General features: G+C 42.9%; 2 protein-coding genes across 7 annotated transcripts in view; one reads left to right on the forward strand and one right to left on the reverse strand.

Moving 5' to 3' along the window:
* LOC106575853 (chloride channel protein) overlaps positions 1–2,762 on the forward strand; it is a 41,179-nt gene extending 38,417 nt beyond the window's left edge. For all 3 annotated transcript variants that reach the window (XM_045700257.2, XM_045700261.2, XM_082960889.1), the window contains one exon: positions 1,660–2,762. In XM_045700257.2, the coding sequence (XP_045556213.2) occupies positions 1,660–2,217 (558 nt within the window). In that variant the 3' untranslated portion in view covers positions 2,218–2,762. The remainder of the gene's footprint in view (positions 1–1,659) is intronic.
* A 1,723-nt stretch (positions 2,763–4,485) lies between these two features.
* The window catches only part of LOC123728291 (uncharacterized), a 45,908-nt gene continuing 37,569 nt past the window's right edge, over positions 4,486–12,824 (reverse strand). For all 4 annotated transcript variants that reach the window (XM_045700296.2, XM_045700290.2, XM_045700281.2 and 1 more), the window contains 3 exons: positions 10,994–11,307; positions 10,304–10,570; positions 4,486–8,128 (listed from right to left, as the gene is read on the reverse strand). In XM_045700296.2, the coding sequence (XP_045556252.1) occupies positions 7,886–8,128; positions 10,304–10,570; positions 10,994–11,307 (824 nt within the window). In that variant the 3' untranslated portion in view covers positions 4,486–7,885. The remainder of the gene's footprint in view (positions 8,129–10,303; positions 10,571–10,993; positions 11,308–12,824) is intronic.

A 12,824-nucleotide genomic window follows, 5' to 3' on the forward strand; every position in this document is an offset into this window, starting at 1 on the left:
ACAACTAGTTATTGAGTGTAAGGGGGCATTTACTTTTTCACACAGGGGCATTGGGTGTTGCATAACTTTGCTTATAAAATAAATTAAATAGTTATGTAATTGTTGTGTTATTTGTTCACTCAGGTTCCTTTGATCTAATATCAGGTTTTGGTTGAAGATCTGATAACATTCAGTATCAAAAATATACAAAAGTAGAGAAAAGGGGGCAAATACTTTTTCATGGCACTGTACCTGTCTAAGAGAAAACAGAGGGTGTTCTTTAATGGAAGCCTCTCCATGACAATCCAGGTATAGTTGGGGATTCCCCAAGGCAGCTGTCTAGGCTCCTTACTTTTTTCCATCTTCACTAATGACCTGCCACTGGCTCTGAGTAAAGCCTGTGTGTCTATGTATGCTAATGACTCAACATTAAACACGTCATCTACCACAGTAAGTGAACTCACAGCAACTCTTAACAAAGAGCAGCAGTCAGTTTTAAAATGGGTGGCAAGTAATAAACTAGTCGTAAATATTTCAAAAATGAAAAGCATTGTATTTGGTACAAATCATTCACTAAACCCTGAACCCTAAACCTCAACTAAATATTGTAATGAATAATGGGGAAATTGAGCAAGTTGAAGAGACTAAACTGCTTGGAGTAACCCTGGATTGTAAACTGTAATGGTCAAGACATATTGATGCAACGGTAGCTAAGATCGGCTTTCTTAACATCGCTATCAACAAAACAAGTCCTACAGGCCCTAGTTGTGTCACACCTGGACTACTGCCCAGTCATATGGTCAAATGCCACATAGAAGAACATATGTACACGGAGAGCTAACATCAATAACATGCATGTCAATCTACTGGCTCAAAGTAGAGGAGAGATTGACTGCATCACTACATGTCTTTGTGAGAGGTATTGACGTGTTGAAATCACTGAGCTGTCTGTTCAAACAATTAGCACATAGCTCAGACACCCATGCATACCCCACACGCCATGCCACCAGGGGTCTCTTCACAGTCCCCAAGTCCAGAACAGACGCGCGCAATACTACATAAGGAACAACGTGGACTGTGAAGAGACATACGCATACGCACACACACACTAACATACACAGTTTACACACATGTGCATTGTAAAATTATACATTTTGTATTGTAGATATGTAGTGGTAGAGTAGTGGTGTAGTAATGTGTTGTATGATGAACTGTTACATTTTTTTGGTGATGTAATCACCTTAATCTTGTTTGAACCTCAGGAAGAGTAGCTGCTGCCTTGGCAGGAACAAATGAGAATCCATAATATATACACATAAAAATACATGGAGCCTGTTCAGTTGGCTGTTGCTTTGCTGTTCTGTTGTACTCTAATAGTGAGTCACACTATTACACCATCAACGGTGTTTGTCTCTGAATTATCACAGCGTCACAGGAAACCTGTATTAACATGCTTTGCTTGTGTTATGACATGCTATGTTAACCACTTCTATTCACTCTCTTTCTCTCTTTCCCTTCCTCTCTCACTCCCCATCTCGATCTCAATTTCCCTCCCCTCTTTCTTTATCTCTCTCTCTCTCCCCTTTTCCCTTCTCCATCCCTTTTCTCTTCTCCCCCTCTATATTTATCTCTCCCCTTTAATCTCTCACTCTATCTCTCCCTCTCTCTTACCTCTCACAGTTGCAGAAGGCCATCGAGGGCTCCACCCGTAGTGGGGTGAGATTGCGCCCCCCTCTGGCCAGTTTCAGAGATGCCACCCGTAAAGCCAAGAAGCACGAGGCTCCTCCCACCACCCCCTCCTCCCCCACCAGGGAGAGGGAGCTGTGGGGTGAGGGAGGGGAGAGGGAGGGAGGGGGTAGTAGGAAGGATGGGGGCGAGGGGTTTAGGTTGGAGGTTAAGAAAGAAAAGGGGGAGGGAGATGGAGGAAAGAGGGAGGGAGAGATGGTAAGGTGGAAGGATGAGGTGGTTAGGGCAGAGGGAAAGGGTGACATGGATGAGGCTCAGGAGGAACCCAGGGGGAATGCAGGAGGAGCAGGTGGCTCCAGTGCAGGTGCAGAGTGTGATACCTCCACCCCCAACAGCGAAGGGACAGACTGTCCCCCTCAGGAGTCTTCCTCCCCCGTCTCCCCCACCTCACCACCCTCCTCCTCCACTCGTATCTTCATTGTGTCATCCCTTCCTACCGTGCCGGAGACGGATGGAGAGAGGGAGAGCGAAGATTCTGAAGAGCTGATTTAGATGGCGACTGAGGGAATTCTGTGGATTCTGTTTCTTAAATGAAGACTTTCTCCTCTCTGGCCTCACTCCACTTACCTCATTCAGTGAGAGGGTATCAAGGAGCATCCTGGGTAATGGAGTTCTGTGCAGGCTCATTAGAGGCTTTGCAGATGTTCAGCATACAGGGAGCAGGAAGAACAGGTATACACAGTGCTTCTGTTAGCTAATAATACTTTTTGTACGATGGTAGCCTCTTTCCTTATTTTTCTGTGGATCTCAGCAGTTTTTTTAATGATTTTTTTCTACTCAAGACAGACAGCCTATTCCTTTTCATTATTTCAGTTTCTCAGGTCTCTTTCCGTGTCTTTCAAACTACAAAAATGGACAGATGTTCTTCATCTGTGCCTATCATGGTTTGTCTCCTTGTCCCAGTATTGTTGAATGTGTGAATGTGTTTGTAGCTACATGGTACTGTACGTCTGAATCTTTGTCTGTGAATTCCATGTATCTTTATGACACTGTATATGACAGCAATTAAATGTTTGATAATGAAATCACATCATTAATCATGACTCCATGTCTGTCAATGGACTGATTTATATTTGATCAGAGCGATTAAACGTTTACTGATTAATTAATATACAGGCTTTAAATTATTACTGTAACCACTGTAAAGTAAATATTGAAATAGTTCATACCGTTGCCTTCTAATATTCTTATGGAATACAATAAATATTTTAATGTTTTCAGTAACATTTCATTGGACTTGGAGCATGGCAATAATCAGCTCCAGCATAATACTAGAGATGCACTGTTCACTCGTCTCGTAAAAGTTTGTCTATAGAAAGGCTGTGGACGTATAAACACTTCCAGCTGAGAAGGTCAACAGTGTATTTTAGTCTCCCACACGTGCACGTACACACACACACACACACACACACACACACACACACACACACACACACACACACACACACACACACACACACACACACACACACACACACACACACACACACACACACACACACACACACACACACACACACACACACACACACAGCAGAGAGGGTCCAGGAGAAACATGTCTCTGGAAATTTGTTTGACATTAACATTCTCCTGACATTATAATGGCTGACAACGGCAGACAGACAGGGAGGTTTAACTGTAGGCTTCAACCATAGTTGCCAGTCCCCTGCAGGACGCTTTCTGCTGTTTCTGTGGTTGGCATCTTTGGCATGGCTTTGACAAAGAAGTTGAACAAACAGAACTGGCTACCAGGCTGGGGCCCTATATGAGTACTTAAAACAATCTATCCATCCTTTAAGTAATCCCTGATGTGTACCAGCAAGTTTTCTACACTACCATACATGAAGGAAGGCAGGAAGGATGAATGCATTGTCATGTATTCAGGATGAAAGACACCTAGAATGTGTGTTTGGGGTTGACAGGGAGGGAATCGAAACATGATAGAGGAACTGTGTCACAAAGCCCCAGCAGGCTTTGCATCTCCGTGTTCACTGACCATGAAGAAAAGCACGCTTCCGGTGACGTTCCACATCCTCACAACATAAAAAACAATGTCCGGTCTTACTGTTCAAAGACGTCCACACACATACACATCAGGATTCTCTTTGTGTGTTTATTTGCTCTTTCTCCACGGTTTTTCTTTTATTTTGATAGAGGGGAGGAGGGGAGGAGGGGGAGAAGAAAGAGAATGGAGTAGAGGAGAAAGGGGTGGAAGAGGGTGTTCGCTCGTGCAGGGGAAAGAGAGAGGGGGAGGAAGAGGGAAAGAGAGAGGTTTACAGCCGAGGAGGAAGGGAGGGGAGACCACGTGGAAGAACCATCCCGTCACAACCTTCCCATAAGCATGCATAGGTATGGGCTTTAATACACTGGTATTGCCAGTTTACATTGATCATCTCAAATTAAAACATTCAATCAAGCCAATTGTATACAAGTGTATTTACCTCATGGTTCTGTGCCACATCATTTTTTTTTAAATGTCTGTTTGCCTCAAATCCAAATCCATTTTTTTAAGCAATGTTTTCTGGCAGTGATTCTTCCAACTATAAAACAGACAACTACATGGACAGACAGACTCGGACAGACAGAGACACAAATATACAGAACAGGTACAAAGAGAGAAAGCAAGGGGTAGAAAGACTGCCTGTAGACAAGTTCCGTATTGAAAGATGGCAGTAGAATCATACATAATAAGGAATCAACTGGAAATCAATCAGTCAATCAATCAACAAAGACAATCAATAAACAGGAACATCAAGGAAATACATTTGGCTTCTTGTTATTAGTTTATTCAATTATTAAGTTCTTAATTGTCCAAAAATCAATAAAATATCTTCGTTGAAGTAGTATCATTCTCTGGGTCCATGTTTGTGCTTTCAATGAAGCAGAACAATCTCTCTGGGGTCAAAGGTCTATCACTACAGAAAGTCCCAAGGACAACACACAGAACAATACTGCTCCAAAAAGACTTAACCTACAATAAATAATAAACTATGTACAGGCTGTCATGTTATTCCTCCCCCCAAATAATCCTGAAATAAATCAATGAATAAGAGTGGTTGGGTAAAGACATCCTGTAGGTTGTATCTCTCAGAGCCAGTCTGAGACAGACAGGTGAAGGCTAATGCATAACACAAACTGAAAAACACCACAAGGTAGCAGCTCAGCAGAACCATCTGTTAGATGTAGGGGTGCTGAGTCTATCCTGGTCAGGTCACGTGGTCAGGATAGACTCCTACTTGGTTAGTTCTAACACCAATATGCATCTTGTCTTGCAGACGCGTCATACGTGTCGTGACAGCTGATGGACACTTATGACTAGTAGCCTAAAGGAAGTTGCATGGTTGAGATTGTGTTGTCATTGCCTGGGTGATCATGGCAGCTGTGACATGAATCTTCATGACTGGTTATGACTATGTAAATGACATCATTGTGTGTTTCATGATGGACAGCCCCAGGGAAGAGGTGGGTAACCTTAACCCTAACCCTTGTCCTGGAGGGATGCAGTCAGTGTGTGCAGGGTTTTGTTCCAGCCCAGCTTTAACACAACTGATTACAATTAATTGTGGCCACAATGTAGCCCTCCAGAAGTTTCCACCCCTGGCCTAGGGTATTATTATCACTGTCTGTTTGTCCGATCAGAGAGCCCCAACCAACACGAAACTGCTGTACATCAACCACACATATTCTGTCTTATACTGGGGGGTGTCAATAATTCAGTAGAAAAATAAACATTGTACCAACATTGCATAAATAATCAATCAATAAGTTAATGAATTCAAGTCAATAAACCTTTTTTCTATCTTAAAAGTTTTTTCACACAATCATCAGAGTGAAAGAAGGTTGTTCTCCGTCAAATAATAATAATATTAATAATAATAATAATAATATTAATAATAATAATATTAGAATACTAATAATAACTGCTATTGTTGTTGTTTTTATTAGTGACACATGCACAGATATTCCAGACCAGTATCTCCAACATTCCACTATTCTATCATGTCTCTGAACTTCACTACCATTCCTCCATTGGGATACACACTTTCCTCTTCAGGAAATACACACGCTAACTCAAACGTCACACTCGGCTCAGGCAGAGTTTTGCTCCATCGCTGTAGTCACCATGAGCAGGAAGATACCGGTTCTGTTTGGTTCTAGTGTTTGGTTCTAGTATTCAGTTCTATTCCCTGATTGACTTCAATGTTCTCCTTAAACCCAGTCAAATTAGGTTCTTTGCATTATTTTACAACAATATTCCGATATCCAATATTTTAATGATCACACTATTTACAATGTTGACATTCCACTATCATTTTCCTTTTACTTGTGTGGTGATAGAAACAAATCTAAATGCAATAAGCTTAATTTGGGAGCTCAGGAAGATTCCCAAAGGAAAGAGCTGGGACTGAGACTTGTAGAAAAATAAAGAAACTGTTGCAGTGGGGACTGTGAGAGATGTGGTTTATATCCTCTCTCATTAGTATTTACATCTATATGACAGTAGTGGCTACAAGCCGTTTAGGAGACCTGTGTTTGGCTCTTCACTAGTAGTTACAATTTTGAAGTTTTTGCCCTTCTAAGAATCAGTACCCAATTCAAACAGCTCTAACCTACACCTTTGAGAGAAACATTTGCTCATCTTTTCTCCACAAAGAAAAGCTTGGTATTGTCCCCAAGAGCTGACATCAAAACAACAATCTGTGTTAAAACAGAAGCACATCTGAATCTAAATCCTCTTTCTGTTGGTACCTAAACACTCCAGAGCACTTCCTCTTTCTCCAGCCATCTCTAGTTTGGAACCTGGAACAACAGCTCAGAATCCATCTCGTCTAGTGGTTCTGTTTTGGTTCCTGGTGATGCTAAGAGCTCTTTCTGAACAGTGATCAAGGACATTGACGTGTGACAGAGTCCAAAGGCAGCCTCTGATCTGTTGGATTGCATCAGTGAAAAGGGATTCACTACTACAGCTCTGTCTCTTCACCATTCACTCCATGACACGGACCTGTCAGTCAAGATGCACAGTCAAGCAGACTACAAGGAGCTCCATGCCCTGAGTCTTCTCTGGCCCAGCACCAGCCGTGTCCTAGGTTCAGTGCAAAGTCTATACAGTTCAATATAGGACAGGTACTCCATAGTACTGTGAAGAAACATACGGAAAGACAGAGTAGGAAGCACACTATCTTACTGTACAGTACATTCCTTTAACTGTGCAGTGCTGTGTGTGTGGCCAACAGGACAGCCATGCAGCCTTTATGTGCCTTGGACATCTGGAGACCACAGCAACATAGCAACGTTGTTGTCTTTCTAACTGTGTTAGGAGGGTTCAAGTAGATTTCACTGCAGGGGTTAGGTTGCAGAGAGCCAATTTGGATTTAATTAGTTTTTGGGGATAATTGAATTGGTGTAATTTTTAGGGGGTTATGATGAACCCAACCTACTAAAGTTGCTCTGTATCCGTGCAGTTAGTTCTATAAGTGATGTGGATGCTAGATGTGAATGACATAAGAGGAGAGGGTATAACATGTGAGTGTTTCTGTTCTTCAAGTTATGGGGTTGATATTATTCTATTTGATGTGTTGAGTGTAAGCTGTAAACAGAGTAGTTCTCCAATGGAGAGATAGTGTTGTAAAAACAGTGATTTTGATATATATTCTTTTATCATTCACTTATACATAGATTTTTGTGTTGTCATGAATGTTTTCTTTGTTAGAAAATCATTGTTGTCATGATAATGTTTTATTACTATAGATTTTATGATCATTATCATATTTGACGCTGGACCGGATAAAGTCATTTGTTTAAAAAGCATGCATGTTTCAATTCCCTCCTCCTCCGTTTCCTTTTCCTGATACAAATGTCTCTATCTCAGCTGCTCCTCTTCTTTTTATCATCCCCTCATACCTCCTTTTTCTCGCTCAGTCTTTTTTCCCTCCCTCTATTCATCCCTCCCGCCTCCTTCTCTCTGGGAATATAAGGCTGTGTGAGTCCGTTTCCAAATCTTCCTCCTCTGCTCTTCAGTGGTCACAAGAGTTTATATCCCATCAAAAATGTGTTTGATACCTGAAAAGGAACAGATTTATTGATAAATATTTCATTATTAGGATCAGTCATTCCTGACGCTGAGGGTCAGTCTGTCACGTCTCTCAGGACGATCTGTCAATCAGTTGGTTGCCATGGCAGCAACAGCGGACCCCTGCTTCTCTTCCTTCTCCTCCAACATCTGGATGCCTCCACAGCTGACATCAGAGGCCTTCCGCTCTGTAATTTGCTGTGCTGGTGGTTGCCCCGGACTACTGCGTCCCGGACTACGTTGCCCAGGACTACTGCCCCCGGAGGTGATGGCTTCATCTCTCTGTGTTAGAGTGGCAGACTCCGGCTCCATGCAGAGTGTTAGCTCCTCGTCCTGTTCAGGGGACAGATCAGGGGCTTGGTCAGGGGATGACACTTACAGAACATTGAGATAGACAATTTTTGAATATAACAGATACCGCATGATTCTCTGACCACGGAGAGGAGAAAGCAAAGGTTTATTCATGAGTTCAGATGGAAATGTCTCCCTGTCGTACAGTACCAGTCAGAAGTTTGGACACACCTACTCATTCAAGGGTTTTTCTTAATTTTCACTATTTTCTACATTGTAGAATAATAGTGAAGACAATAAAACTATGAAATAACACATATGGAATCATGTAGTATGACAGCTTTGCACACTCTTGGCATTCTCTCAAACAGCTTCACCTGGAATGCTTTTCCAACTGACTTGAAGGAGCTCCCACGTATGCTTTTCCTTCACTCTGCTGTCCAACTCATCCCAAACCATCTCAACTGGGTTGAGGTCTGGTGATTGTGCATCATCTGATGCAGCACTCCATCACTCTCCTTGGTCAAATAGCCTTTACACAGCCTGTAGGTGTGTTGGGTCATTGTCCTGTTGAAAAACAAATGATATTCCCACTAAACGCAAACCAGATAGGATGGCATATCGCTGCAGAATGCTGTGGTAGCCATTGCTGGTTAAGTGTGCCTTGAATTATAAGTAAATCACTGACAGTGTCACCAGCAAAGCACACCATCACACCTCCTCCTCCATGCTTCATGGTGGGAATGCAGAGATCATCCGTTCAACTACTCTGCGTCTCACAAAGACACAGCGGTTGGAACCAAAAATCTCAAATTTGGACTCATCAGACCAAAGGACAGATTTCCACCAGTCTAATGTCCATTGCTCATGTTTCTTGGCCCAAGCAAGTCTCTTCTTCTTATTGATGTCCTTTACTAGTGTTTCTACTGAAGGCCTGATTCACGCAGTCTCCTCTGAACAGTTGATGTTGAGATGTGTCTGTTACTTGAACTCTGGGAAGCATTTATTTGGGCTGCAATTTCTGATGCTGGTAACTCTTATCCTCTGCAGCAGAGGTAACTCTGGGTCTTCCTTTCCTGTGGCGGTCCTCATGACAGCCAGTTTCATCACAGCACTTGATGGTTTTTGCGACTACAATTGAAGAAACTTTCAAAGATCTTGAAATTTTCCAGATTGACTGACCTTCATATCTTAAAGGAAAGATGGACTGTCATTTCTTTTTGCTTATTTGAGCAGTTCTTGCCATAATATGGACTTGGTCTTTTACCAAATAGGGTTATCTTCTGTATACCCACCCTACCTTGTCACAACACAACTGATTGGCTCAAATGCATTAAGAAGGAAAGAATTTCCACAAATTAACTTTCAACAAGGCACACCTGTTAATTGAAATGCATTCCAGGTGACTTCCTCATGAAGCTAGTTGAGAGAATGCCAAGAGTGTGCAAAGCTGTCATCAAGGCAAAGGGTGGCTACGTTGAATAATCTGAAATATAAAATATATTTTGATTTGTTCAACACTTTTTTGGTAACTACATGACTCTATATGTGTTATTTCATAATTTTGATGCCCTCACTATTATTCTACAATGTAGAAAATAGTAAAAATAAAGAAAAACCCTTGAATGAGTAGGTGTGTCCAAACTTTTGACAGGTACTGTATATTAAAGCATCAAGGATGTACCTATCTGCACTGATATGGCATTTTTACATTTTAGTCATTTAGCAGACGCTCTTATCCAGAGCGACTTACAGTAGTGAATGCATACATTTTTTTCTCCGTACTGGTCCCCCGTGGGAATCGAACCCATAACCCTGGCGTTGCAAACACCATGCTCTACCAACTGAGCCACATGGGACCTCAGGGCCCAGTTTAAAACCTCAGGGCCCAGTTTAAAAAAATAAATATCTCTGGATTAAATGCATAGAAATATAATGAATAGAATGTACGAATCATTGTCTTGAATGAGGACTCCCGTTCTATTAATTTTATTTCTATGCATTTAATCAAATCAAATTTATTTATATAGCCCTTCTTACATCAGCTGATATATCAAAGTGCTGTACAGAAACCCAGCCTAAAACCGCAAACAGCAAGCAATGCAGGTGTAGAAGCACGGACCACGAAGCATTTAATCCTATCCGATAGGCGAAATCCAGATAGATAACTTTTGAAAAACTGGGCCATGATGACCTTGTGACCTGATATGACCTCACCTTCAGTTCATCCTCCTCCTGCTGCTCCAGCAGAGGGGAATGGTCTGTCCCCGCCCCCTCTTCCCCAGACGGAACATTCAAAGCCGCCTCCACCACCGCTGCCACGCCTATGTTGTACCCTCCAATATCTGCGTGATAGGACTCTGTCTGACCCGCCCCCCACAGGTCCACCAATGGGGCGTGGGTAGCAGGGGCCAGGCTGTGGATGGTGCTGTTGGGCGTGGCTTGCAACGAGTGGTTGGCACTGTGCAGCCTTTGCTCCAGAGACTGTTGAGAGAAGGACGAGACAATGAGGAGACGTAGGTAGGTAGAGGTTCCCTTTCACCACTGATACAGGATTAGACATTTTTTTATCCCCCTAATGGTAAAGAATCTGGAAATATGATCCTAAATCTGAGGATAAGGATGTTTCTTCCTTTAAGCGTAATGTTGGATTGAAAGGGACAGGGTAATTGTGTTCTCTAAGAAGGGAGATACAATAATATATTGATGAATCTCTGACGATATTACCATATCAAAGGCCGAATTCAGTATTCTTGTCGCGATCAAAATACCCAAGAGAAAAAAGAGAAAAACCCACTAAAAAACAAAATGTCAGCTGCCGGACTACGCCATGAATGAATATTGTCTATCCATGGAAATAGATTGTTATTACTTTCCTCTTATATTAGACTGTTGTTTTTCCCTCACCTGTTGTTGCTGATACAGGAGCTGCTGTTGCTGGTAGTGCTGTATCTGTTGTAGCTGCTGCAGCTGCTGGAGCTGACTCTGCTGCTGTAGGTTGAACTGCTGCTGCTGCTGCTGCTGCAGCAACGCGTTCCCATCATACCCATCACAGGAAGTCCCGCCCTGCTGCATCACGTAGGAGCCAGCAGCGGGAGAGGCCACTCCGGAGGGCTCGTTGCTGATTGGCTCCCAGGCGTCAGAGGAGGAGAGGCAGTAAAGGCCCTGGGCAACATAGGTGTTAGGCCACATGTCCGCAGAGGAGTGGTGCAATATCTGGTCTGAGAGGATGAAAAGAACGAGAAAAAAGAAGAGTGAAGAGGTGGGATAAGCGGTTGATTGTCCTTGACAGATGCACTACACTGGACCTCATGGACATCAAACTGCAAATCTACAATGCTGACATCAGCCTTTTTCCCGAAAGAGGAAACCTCGAGTGGAATCATGTGATATCCCTGGGGGACACCCCGACCCTCTCAAACCCAAATATATCCTTGAGAAAATTACTTTACTTGAACAATCCCCAGACAGACCCCAAGTGTAGCTACACCGAGTAGTCCAATACATCAACATTATGACTCTGTATAGCCATTGGGGAGTCTGTCTGCCCTGCATTAAAATGACATATAATTCAACCAATAGCACGGCTGATATGAATAAGGGAACGTCATGGTAGTTTTTGCCATCTCATACTCCAATCTGGTTTTGTTACGGATGAACAAGGCGACTAATATCCCCCACTGACTGATAACAACATTCAAACTTTTGAAGTATGGTAGCCATTTTGTGCGAAGGAGGAATATAAATGAAAGAATATATCAGTTTGTGTGTTGCCAATGCCGTTATGTACAAAAAGGCTGTCAAACACAAGAGAATGAGGTAAATCACATTTATTCGCAGAAATGTCTTTGGGAAATTGGCCAAACAAGTTTCTGATAGAGGAATGGTGTATATAAACTCAGCAAAAAAAGAAACGTCCCTTTTTCAGGACACTGTTTTTCAAAGATAATTCGTAAAAATCCAAATAACTTCACAGATCTTCAATGTAAAGGGTTTAAACACTGTTTCCCATGCTTGTTCAATGAACCATGAACAATTAATGAACATGCACCTGTGGAACGGTCGTTAAGACACTAACAGCTTACAGATGGTAGGCAATTAAGGTCACAGTTATGAAAACTTAGGACACTAAAGAGGCCTTTCTACTGACTCTGAAAAACACCAAAAGAAAGATGCCCAGGGTCTGTGCTCATCTGCGTGAACATGCCTTAGGCATGCTGCAAAGAGGCATGAGGACTGCAGATGTGGCCAGGGCAATAAATTGCAATGTCCGTACTGTGACATGCCTAAGACAGCACTATTGGGAGACAGGATGGACCTGTACAGGGTCGGTACATCCAAACATCACACCTGTGGGACAGTTACAGGATGGCAACAACAACTGCCCGAGTTACACCAGGAACGCACAATCCCTCCATCAGTGCTCAGACTGTCTGCAATAAGCTGGACTGAGGGCTTGTAGGCCTGTTGTAGGACAGGGCCTCACTAGACATCACCGGCAACAACATCACCTATGGGCACAAACCCACCGTTGCTGGACCAGACAGGACTGGCAAAAAGTGCTCTTCACTGACGAGTCGCGGTTTGTCTCACCAGGGGTGATGGTCGGATTCGCGCTTATTGTTGAAGGAATGAGCGTTACACCGAGGCCTGTACTCTGGAGCGGGATCAATTTGGAGGTGGAGGGTCCGTCATGGTCTGGGGCGGTGTGTCACAGCATCATCGGACTGAGCTTGTT

The sequence above is a fragment of the Salmo salar genome, chromosome 02 (assembly GCF_965601325.2).
Source record: "Salmo salar chromosome 02, fSalSal1, whole genome shotgun sequence".
Classification (NCBI taxonomy): domain Eukaryota; kingdom Metazoa; phylum Chordata; class Actinopteri; order Salmoniformes; family Salmonidae; genus Salmo; species Salmo salar.